The following is an 11,564-nucleotide window of genomic DNA, read 5'->3' as shown; positions in this document are numbered from 1 at the left end:
GACTTCGAACCCCATAAACTCCGCCAGGAATAGCTAGGATCGTACCCCCTTAGGGCGCTTAACACATTACCGTTTTTGAAGTACCGAGCCTTTAATAATGAGTGCAAAAGGGAATTGGGCCTGGAATGTAAGCGCCATAATTGTTTTGCCAGTAATGCTTGGTTAAACACCTTAAGGTCTTGGAATCCTAACCCGCCCATAGCTTTTGGTCTACACATATGCTCCCATCTATGCCAATGCATCTTCCGAGATGTACCATTTGACCCCCACCAAAACCGAGCCAACATTGAATGAATTTCATCTAGCAGCCCATCAGGAATTTTAAAGATGCTCATCATATAAGTAGGGACCGCCTGCGCCACAGCTTTAATCAAAGTTTCCTTCCCGGGCCTCGAGAGCAACTTCTCCTTCCATCCTTGAACCTTCTTCCATATTCTCTCCTTAATACTTGCAAACACAACTTTTTTTGATTTACCAATTCTTGTTGGTAAACCCAAATACTTCTCATGTTTTTCCACTTCTTTTACCCCCAAAATTTCAACAATCTCTTTCCTCCGATCCATACTCACACATTTGCTGAAGACTACATCTGTCTTATTCAGATTAACACTTTGACCAGATGCTCTCTCATACTTGCTGATAATGTCAGCTATCACCGAGCATTCACTCACAGTAGCTTTCGCAAACAATATGCTATCATCGGCAAAAAATAAATGCGATATTCTGGGGGCACCATTACAAATCTTTGCACCATGAATTTTCTTATCAATAGAAGCTTTAGATAGGAGAGTAGAAAAAGCATCTGCTACAATAAGGAATAAATAAGGAGACATAGGATCACCTTGTCGGAGCCCGCGGGACGGAGTAACGGCACCAGAAATCCTCCCGTTAAGCTTAAAGGCAAAAGAAACACTCGACAGACAATCAAGTACACGCCTAACCCAACTATCTCCAAAACCCATCTTATACATCACCCTTTCCAAGAAACTCCATTCCACCCTATTATAGGCCTTACTCATATCCAGCTTTAGAGCAACCGACCCATTTTTTCCTTCCCCTCTCCTCTTCATAGCATGGAAAATTTCGAACGCAACAAGAGCATTGTCCGTTATTAACCTTTTAGGAACAAAAGCACTTTGATTGGTAGAGATAATTCTGTCCAAAAAAGGCTTTAACTTATTTGCCATTGTTTTTGAGATAATTTTATAGAGCACGTTACAACCGCTTATTGGCCTAAACTCCGTAATACGTTTTGGATTGTCGCACTTCGGAATATAATAAAGTATTACATTTAATAACCCCCGGGACGTTATCCGGAGCCAAATACTAGTTATTGTTGTAAGTATGACGATTTATTAATGCTTAATTTTCATTCCCTTCGAAACATAAAAGTCAAAAAACAAAAACAAAAACAAACAAAGAGCTGAAAATTCCATATAAACACTGTATTGGTTTCACTACCGAGCGTAGCCTCATCAGAAAACCCCGTATCCACCCGGTGAACCACCGCTCGCTGTGTCGCCGTGGTTCAAATTTTGAATTGAAGAGAGAGAAAAACAAGTAGAAAGATGGGAGAAAGAAAGGTTTTGAACAAATACTATCCTCCAGATTTTGATCCGGCTAAAATTCCCAGGCGAAGGCAGCCGAAGAATCAGCAAATCAAAGTTCGAATGATGTTGCCAATGTCAATTCGCTGCAGTACTTGCGGTAATTATATATACAAAGGAACCAAATTCAACTCTAGGAAAGAAGACGTCATTGGCGAGGTAACCCTGATTTTATATTCTTTAGTTGAAATTTATGGTGTTTTTAGGTTTTTGTTGGAATTTTATTTGATGATTGTTTTTTTCCAGTTTCTATTAAACTATCGTGATTTCTAGTCTTTTTAGGTTTTTGTCCGGGTTTAATTTGATGGGTACATGGGATGTATAGCTAATTTATTAATGTGAAATTTCGTTTATGCTGCAGATTGTTGCATTATGAGTCGTAGATAAGTTGGTATCACTTGGTTAGTTGCATTGTGATTTGTGAGTGGTACATGTGATTCTCTAACCTGTTTTTTTGTTCTTTTTCCAAAATAATTCAGACATATTTGGGAATCCAAGTATTTAGATTTTACTTCAAATGCACAAAGTGTTCGGCGGAGCTGGCGATGAAGACCGACCCTCAAAATTCAGATTATGTGGTTGAGGCGGGTGCAACACGTAATTTTGAACCGTGGCGGGATAAAGATGAGGTGTGTTATGCTAGATATTCATGGTTTTGGCTTAAGTTAAATAAAGAGAATTATGAATTCTTAGTGCTTTTGGAATGTGTATTGTGATACTGATTTTTTGTGTCAATTACTATGTGATATTTCACGTGTGCAGGAAGTTGAGAAGGAAAAAATGAAACGAGATTCTGAAGAAATGGGAGATGCAATGAAATCTTTGGAGAATAGAACTTTGGACTCAAAAAGGGAAATGGATATCCTGGCAACCCTTGATGAAATGAAGTCTATGAGGGTACTTTACCTTTGTCAGATTTAGGAATAAATATTTGGTATATTAACAGTAGAAGATATCTTCTTGAAGTTTGTTTATGCTAATCTTTACCGTGTTCTTTCCAGTCAAGGCATGCGACTGTCAGCGTAGATGAAATGTTAGAGGCCTTGCAGCGCACGGGTGAAGACAAGGTATAACTACAACTGCCATTTTCTGTTGTGTTTGTATACTGTGGAGTTTAAATAAAAGGTTGAATATATTTTTCTTTGTTTTGACCTAGATGATTAGATTGACCGTATTTATCACGAGGGAGTATGTGCACTATCGTGTTTCAAATTTGTATATATTGTGGCACTTGCACTGTATTACACTGTATTTCTAGGTTCTATTGTTTTTCAATTCAGGTTGCTACTTGTTAATGCAGCAGACATTATATTGGTTTAAAGATAAAGCAACTATGGTTTAAAGAGTCTTAAGTAAATTAGGCAATCATTTAGTAGTATCTTCTTTTTCCTGCTTTCTTGACGAGAATGACGACTATCGTTTTTCTGTTAACTTTCTTTGTTTAATAGAAGTAGTTCTTATAGGTATTTGATACCTGAAACAATTCTGAGATGACGCTGGCCACCTTCACCAATGGATGCTGGCTTTGAAGTGAAAATTAACTTGTGCTCTTGCGAGTCATGTCAATATAGACCTCTTGGTGTACATCCAGAAATTAATCCCTTAGATGTTGCCTGGTTCCATGCCTTCCAACTGACCACATATTGGATATAATTTTCTTATCTGTACTCACTAGAAAGTTTGAGACCATGTTTGGGCTTAGGTGCATGGAAAACCATATAGGAATCATGTGTTCGGCTGAGAAGAGAATACAAGCTTATAACTTGGCAGAGCATTTGCTATTGGGATGGTGATGATTGTACAATTTTAGAGAAGTTTTCTTATAAAAAGGATAGGATGGTTTTCTTTGTTTGTTTGTTGTTGTTGTTTAATTGTGGTCTTCTATCACAGAAAGAAAGAATACACACTTCTGGATATATATTTCCTGATTTTCCAATGGCATGATGATTGCTTTTGTTTTGACATGTTCTAAATTTTTTGTTCATGGACCCAAATCATTCTAGCTGCTGTTCTAATTGAAGTTATTCTATGAGGAATGTATGCATGCTTATTTGAGAACTGAGATGAAGCAATTGTATAGGGTTTAGAAGTCATTAAAGTTGACGTATCTGTAATTTGTAACTGTCCTGAAGGTCACTTGCTCACTGGTAAGGAAATTTGAATGTGCATTGCTTTGTCTATGTTTACCCTCCTTGAGTCCTTGATTGATGTTACTTACCACATTCTTTTTTTCCACTTGTTTGTTTAGGACTAAGTTGAGAAACTAACCAAGTTGATGAACTATGTTACAGGAAAAGAAGCTGGATGAAGAGGACGAGGCCCTTATCAAGTCAATATTTAATGTCAGTGTAGAACTTGACAATTCTCTTTGCCTCTTCCTCTGGTATTTAATATATTCCTTTTTCCTTCTGAAAATAAGTTTCTCATTATGTCTCTGGTCTAAATTTTTTTTGCAGGGGTCCAATCAGTATGTGCGAAGGATTGATGATGAAGAGTGGGATGATGACAGGGATGAGATAGAAAAAGACAACGTGAAGGTATGGTGCTGCTTAAAGTCTTAAACTCAGTCAGACTATAAACAGAACGGTTATGTTGGCTTGTTGTGATGCTTTTACCTTGTGTTATGGATGTTCTTTGTGGTGTTTACATGTCTTTTTTCTTTCGAAAATTAAATTATATGCTATCAGATTAATGCCTATGCAGTTTGATAACTTCCATACTTAAATCATATTCTGTGGTTTGATAAGTACGTAAAAGATGTGGTAATAAACCTTTATTCAAATTGTTAACGATTAGCCAAAGACTGTTACAGAGCTGCTACTCTATATGCAAAACGTTAATGATTAGCCGGTTAAGTTCTGGCTGTTGCCTTTAACTTACTTCTATGGCTCAGTTGGTAGTGGTTATTTTACACCACAAATTGACATAAAAACTGTATGCTGAAAAAAAAAAAATCATTTCATGAGAATTACGTTACTAAATTAACGGTGCGGTATACCCGAGTCTTTGACCCTAATCTGTAATAGATGGGAACCTTGAAGATCAAGGTTTCTAGCCAACTAACAATGGAACACCCAGCTTCGTGTTCATGACCAGTAATCTACTTAGCATTTTGAGTTTACATAACTAGACTAAACCTACATAGATATTTCTATTACAAACTTTTTATTTATCATATTGCAAATCATTCAAAGAATTGAACCTATACTAGTATAATAAAAAGCGTTGTATCGTGTGTGATTTTTCCATGTGGCATCACCCTCTTTTAGTAATGGCTCCCACCCGCTCAACATGTGTTACATATCCTTCAAGCGAAGCAAAACATACTGGAAAAGAATAAGACTCCAATGCTGGAATCCATTACTTGATTGGTAGAAAGTTTGTTTTCAATTACTCCCTCCATATTTTAATATGAGTTGCAGTTTGACCGACACAAAGTTTTAGGAGGATGAGTTGATTTTCTTAAAATAAAATGCATGTGGGATAAGTGGGAGATAAACAATCGTAAGAAAAATAATGGGGTATTAAATTATTCAAAGAATGTAAAAGGTAAAGAAGAAATAATAAAATAAGTGAGAGTGGGGACCATGAGAGGAGATAAATATATTATTGAAATGTAAAAGGATACCGAAAATAGAAACTACAATTCATATTAAAATACGACTGCCTTTAGAAGCTGCAACTCATTAAAATGCAGCGGGAGTACCATTCTAATGGGGGATAATGAGAACTAGACGGTAATTTAAAATAAAAGGCCGCAGGTGAGTATAGGAATTAAACCATGTGAATATCTTGATTGTACTGATATTCTTGGAAGTTGGAACACACAAACGTAACTTTTAGTAATTTCTGCATGGCTGAGAGATTCAAATCTGTACAAAAAACTCAATATAACAAAATTTCATTGTTGTTGTTCCCTTCCTTTCAGTAAAGTACTCATTTTCCAGCACAGAGCATTAAAACTTAAAATCACTTGTATTTTTTCCTTCTAAGTACTAAAAATCTAAAATTTTGTGTGTCCCTGTCAGTTCATATCGAAAATTCGGATACTAAAATGTCTCCTCTGTCTTTGATTTTATATTTTCCTTGTCCAACTCTCATATCCTTATCCACTCAAGTGCGACACTGATATTGAAACCGAGCAGCATACCTGAACTTCAGTTGGACTATCACTGCCACCTGTCCCGTTGCACTTGTTTGCTGCCTGCAATAACTGTTTGTCTAATTATTATTTTTGTCAAATTTTACTCTGTATGTTGATTAGGATTTCTTTCTGCCAGCATTTTAATACGTCTATTGCTTACCTTACAACCTCCAGCTTGTCTATGAGTACAAGTCGTACTTAGTCACTTTATGGATTATGGCTGCTGGGGGAGGGGGTTATGCTTATTACTGGTTAGTTGCGAGGAAGTGTTATCCTCTATGATTATATATAGACTTTCACTTCCGAAGTAATTCTTTTTAATTAAGATTGAAAGGGCAAAAAATATAAAAACCCGCACTTGCTACACAAAACAATGTTAAGGAGTGGGGTTGGGTGATGTATAGAATTACAAGGGATATCCCCACCCTTAAGAGCTGTAGTCAGTAAGTAATGAGTCTTTGTGTACAAGGTGAAATCCCTACCAACTACATCTAGTTCCTCAAGCCTACAACTCTATAACTCCACAAGTACTTCAAATTTCCTAATCCAATCGTGAAGTCTGGAGCATAGGGAAAGATGTGGATGAATATACTGATGCTTATTGAATTTACAACAATAATGGGAATTTGTGATCATGCACATTTCAATGGAAGGGTATGACCAGCAGAGCATTTGAATGATGTGTCGGATCTGTTACAAGACTATTAAAGATAAAGTTAAGCCTGTCACTAATCTGTAATCAGCAACCAGTTAGGTGACAGTTGATGACCGTAGACACTTAGTATGAAACTCGAAGGATTTCATTCCCAAAGACACCCCCTGTAGTCCTATACATGTTCTGTTTGGAGATAAATCACTAGGTTATCTGAAGCTATTAGTGTATGCTTGAAAAAATAGTTTACAGTGAAATTTTGTTACATTTCTGTTACACTAGATATATGATATCCATTAGTTTAATTCAAGGAGGGGAATGGGCTTTTAAATTCATTGCTGTTGCTGAACATTGTGTGATTAGCTTAATGTATTAGTTGTGGGTGTTGTCTTTAGATGTTTGTGATGTTGTTATTCCTGCTTTAGGTATTGTTTTGTTTACCTGAATTTCACTTATGTTATCTTATCTTAACGTTTTAGCCCTTATCTTATATTATTTTAACTTAACTTAATAGCCTTATCTAATGTTATTTTAACTTAACTTATTAGCCGTTATCTATCTTATATTATTAGCCTTGAACTTATCAGACCTTATTAAACCTTATTGAAACTTATTATGGATAGGGGATCCAACAAGAGGGTTTTTCTTTTCTTCAACGTTTGGTTAAACACCCTAAATATCTGACCTTTACGATAGCAAATTTTATTGGAAGGCAAAACTTCTCTAAAGATTAGAGCTCTCGTGTGGACGTTAGCTTTGGGATGAATCAACCCGAAGAATATGCTCCAGAAGCGGAGGCCGGATACTTTGTTTTCTCTATCGAGCTAATAGTGAGCCTACTTCACATATTTTTCTTCATTGTGATTTGGTATGTTATCTATGGAGAAGACTTTTTGCAATGTATGAAGAAAGTAGGTGTGTCCTATGAGTATAATTTAGTGGCCACAAATTCGATTTGTTGTTTAGGAAAGGCGAAGAAGAATAAGGAATTATGGTGAAATGTTGTGTTGGAAATCCATTGGACAATTGGTTGGAACTTATTAACCCTTATTTTATCTTATATGAACTTATTAGACTGGAAATAAGTGAAAATGAGGTGAGGAGAACATAGCCTTAGTTTGTGAACTGTTTGTGCTGTGACGCATGTGCTGCGAAACTTAGTTTCAGAGAGTGCAAGGTACGCTGAGGTGTAAGAGGTCCTCAAATTTGATGCTCGGTGGGTGGGATGGGAGGTGGAGGCGCATGCATCGTGGACTTGAAGAGCAAAGTTTTGCAACAACTCTTATACATCATTTTAACCCAGTTTCTAAAAACACATTGCAATTACTTTGACGAGTTAGGATTTCGTCTATTTCATTAATTAGTTGATTGTTTATGTATCAAGCAAGAGAAAGGATGACCAAAGGTCGGATATAGCTGTGAACTTAGGTGTGAGCCTCGCCCATGGGATCCAGGGGTTGCCAACTCCATGTGAAGGCGTGCCAACTGCCAACTAAGACAAAATGGTTTTAACTTATCTGGAATTAGGGAAAGTAGATAAACTTTAGTTAACTAAGAATAAATCTTTCTGCTTTTAGGTGCTCTATGTTGAACCACAAAATACTCATGCAGCCGTTTTACCTCTAAGGTAGTACTTCTAAGGTAGTACATCTAGAAAATTACTCCTTTTTCGTTTTAATATTTGCGAATCCCCCCTCCTTTTGAAGATGTTTTAAGTGTTATACTGCTAATGTGGCCACCATTGTATGGGAAATTGAATGTTGAAAATTTTACGTCTCTAGCTATATTAAATTAATCCCTGCTTATGATTTTTGAGTTACGAAATTGACATGACTCTTTGTATTGTGATGCAGAGACAAAAACTTTCTGAAGATGCTAGAAAACCTACAGATGTCTTGACAAAGAGTAATTTAACTGAAGAGTCGAGCAGCAAAGGTTTAGCATTTCTTGACTTTGTTCGCTTCTTTTGATTACAGTAATACAGACCTTATCCAGGGAGAAGTTTAATTTCTTATAAGCTGAAATAACATTCTTTCGGAGGAAGTTATTGTATTTATCTGGCTCACTCATACTTCCTCTGTTATTCTATACATATTGCAACAAGGTAGGAGATGCACGGTATTTTAGGAGCTCATGTGTGGTGGAGAGAGAGAGAAGTAAATAGTACCAATGTGATGAGAAGAAAGATAAAGAGATATTATTTGCAAATAAGTTAACATTGCAATAAATGTGAAACTTCCATAAAAGGATAGAGTTGCAATATTTAAAGAACGGAGGAGGTGTATGTTTTGGATAAAGAAATGTTTGTATATCTGTAAGAAATTCACTATCAGTGAAATGTGAATCAAGAAAAGTAAAGGCTGTGGTAAAGGAAGTAAACCCCAAAAGTAGAGAAAAATAAATAAATAAGGGACATGAAAACAGAGTTGGTTCAAAGAAGAAACAAAAGGATATAAAAACACAATTTGAAATATTTAAGAAAATAAAAACAAAATAAAAAGCCAAGGAAAAAGTGAAGAACAACAAATATAAAAGTTTGACAAAACCTTAAGAAAGTGGATAAAATAAAACAAGCTAAAGGGGAGAAAAGTTTGCAAAATCACGAAAGTCATATCGTGTCATGGGCATAAATTATCTCCTCCACTCAGCCCTATCCAACGTCATACCTTCCTCAATCCCCAATAAACAGATATCACTCTCAATCACCCTCTTCCCAGCTCAGGTCGTCCTCTGCCTCTCAAAATTACATCACTTTGCCACTCTTCAAGCCTTTGGCGCATCACTCAGTCCCCCGGCTTACATGTCCAAATCACAAGTTGAAATTCTCTTAAGGAAGCAAAATGCTTTCCATTAGAGGTGTGGCAAAAGGGGAGAAAACATTGGGTCATAAAGTAAGGAATACGTAGTCAAATAAAAAACCCCTTAACGTTCGAGTTAAAATCACAAGACATTGCTTTAGAGGTGTCATAAGGAAGCAACATGTTTTGCTTTAGAGGTGTGGCAAAGTGGGAAGCAAACATTGTGTCATAAAGGAAGAACACAATGTCAAATAAAAATCCCGGAACGTTCAACTTAAGATCAGAATAAGTTTATTCATAAGTGCCATTGGCAAGGGTCCACTGAGTTGCTTTTGTTGTATGTTTTTTTGTGTGTGTGTGGGGGGGGGGGGGGGGGGTGGTGTTGGCTGGTGCTGGTGGCTACTGCCAACACGGAGAAACTCATTTAATACCCATTAGTGTTTTGATTTAACTTCTAGAGAGTAACTTTGTGCTTTATTCAAACCCTGAGCCTGGTATCTTGAATCTTTTAAAATATTTATATTTACTTACCCTCAAAATATTTATTATGTGTAAATTTGGAAGAAGGCTCTTATAGAGGTCAGTGTTAGAGATTCATTTGTTTCTTTTCAGTCATTCTAATTTCCCCAGTTGTGTTTATCACTCCCTTATCCATATATCTTCCAGCTTTGCAGTTTGTGCTACATAAATTTTGTAATTCCAATTTCACTAATGTGATTCCTTTGGGCATCTGCACAACCCTCCGTATCACTGCATCATAAGCCTCTTGTGATTCGAAGTTGATTGAATCACCCTTACCGGCCAGAGATATAGATGATCTTGCCAAAAGAGTCTTGGGAGGTTCACCTTTGAATGATCTGTATAGATTGAAGCTGTATCTCGCTTAATCAATGATTTAAGTAAGCAAAATTTGATCGGAACCGATAGTAGTTGTATTAGTTGATGCAATTAAATCATCAATGGTGGACTGCAACTTAGGTAGAGAGAGGGAATGGACATAACAGAATAATCAACATACATTATCTTTCCCTAAAGTCCTCTATTTGTAGACTAACTAACTACCCTCTTCTTGTTGCTCAAGCTATTCATAACAGCATTATTATGACATTTCCTAATGTGCCCTTTCCCTCTATGGGCTATACCCGATGCATCACATGATCTTTCATACTTTCAAGGACAACTTAGGACTTTCTTCATAAGAAATGAACAATGCTAATTGAAGTCTTTGGAAAGAATGCTTGAATGATCTGGAAGTGTCACAAGGGTGTCAAACTTGAAGCCAAATTAGGGAAGGGAGAAAGAAAATGGACATATTCTGAATAGATATCACTCCATTGTAGGTTTGTGGTGATGGTACTTCCTCTTTTCCGTAGTGATTGTCATAGTTGTATGAGCCCTGACATTAAGGTCCATTTTATACATATTCCATAATGCAAAAGTTTGAATTTGATAAAGCAATATTGTGTACCACTTTTTTCAGTGGTTAAACACTCTAGAAGCTGACAATTGACACTGATTGAGTTGTTTTTGTTTGCGTTTGGCAGAACCTTCAGAAAGTAAACCCACCTTTCAGCCTCCAGCTGTACGATTCATGGTCAAGAGGAAATCAGTCCGAAAACCAGATGACAAAGAACTTGTGAAGGTAGATACGAAGCAGCATGAAGATACTGCCCCTAGTGGTGGACTCCAGTCATTGTGTCAGTATGACAGTAACGACAGTGATTAAGCGCAAGATTATGGGAACAAATTGCACTATGTTGCTGTTTCAGGCATTCAAACAATTTGCACTAGGTTGTTGTCTCGGTGTTTGCTAAACATGTTATAAAGTCTAGATTGGTTTTGAATATATATTCTCAATCCCTATCGATGTCTTATGTGATAGTAAATGAAGTTAGTGGAGAGAAAGGAGATACGATTTTGACACACCCTTTATTAGGTTTGTAAAAATCAATTTGCACATTTGCAAGTCACATGTTGATTTCCATGGTTACAACGGCATCGGAGATTCAAGACACCTTTTAACGATGATAATATTCTATCATCTCCAATTCAATTGTTATAAACCTTCTGTGAAAAGATATTTAGTTGAAGGAATTAGACCAATGTTTATTTTAAGAAAAAGGTATTAGTCACAATCATGGTTTTCCTAGATATAAGATGCGGGTCATCCAATAATCACTAGGTTGACCAAGAACGAGGAAATAAAATAAAGGGGTTGTTATTTAGCGTCCTACAAATACACAAAAATACCCTATTTTTCACTACTTTTTCCTGTTTTATCCTTACTCATTTACCATATCTTTTTTACATTTTTTTTATTTTACTTCTCTATAATCTTTTACCATCTCTTTCTCTCGCCCAAC

The 11,564-nt window shown here is 36.4% G+C and overlaps 1 protein-coding gene across 1 annotated transcript; it reads left to right on the top strand.

The window, feature by feature from the left end:
* The first annotated feature begins 1,385 nt into the window (after positions 1-1,385).
* On the top strand, positions 1,386-11,194 carry LOC110778053 (uncharacterized). The gene is made up of 8 exons (XM_021982613.2): positions 1,386-1,766; positions 2,087-2,236; positions 2,370-2,504; positions 2,609-2,674; positions 3,899-3,949; positions 4,064-4,144; positions 8,257-8,338; positions 10,746-11,194. The coding sequence occupies exons 1-8, from the start codon at positions 1,569-1,571 to the stop codon at positions 10,925-10,927; spliced, it is 945 nt and encodes a 314-aa protein (XP_021838305.1). The 5' UTR covers positions 1,386-1,568; the 3' UTR covers positions 10,928-11,194.
* The last annotated feature ends 370 nt before the right edge of the window (positions 11,195-11,564 follow it).

This window comes from Spinacia oleracea, chromosome 2 (assembly GCF_020520425.1).
Source record: "Spinacia oleracea cultivar Varoflay chromosome 2, BTI_SOV_V1, whole genome shotgun sequence".
In the NCBI taxonomy this organism is placed as follows: domain Eukaryota; kingdom Viridiplantae; phylum Streptophyta; class Magnoliopsida; order Caryophyllales; family Amaranthaceae; genus Spinacia; species Spinacia oleracea.
This window is presented reverse-complemented; position numbering and strand designations above follow the sequence as displayed.

What these genes read in the sequence shown, in the direction of transcription:
- LOC110778053 (XM_021982613.2), top strand. Translation starts at nt 1,569, where the DNA reads ATGGGAGAAAGAAAGGTTTTGAACAAATACTATCCTCCAGATTTTGAT. An exon ending in ATGAAATGAAGTCTATGAGG is followed by an intron (nt 2,505 to 2,608) that starts GTACTTTACCTT and finishes TGTTCTTTCCAG; the next exon opens with TCAAGGCATGCGACTGTCAG. An exon ending in TTATCAAGTCAATATTTAAT is followed by an intron (nt 3,950 to 4,063) that starts GTCAGTGTAGAA and finishes TTTTTTTTGCAG; the next exon opens with GGGTCCAATCAGTATGTGCG.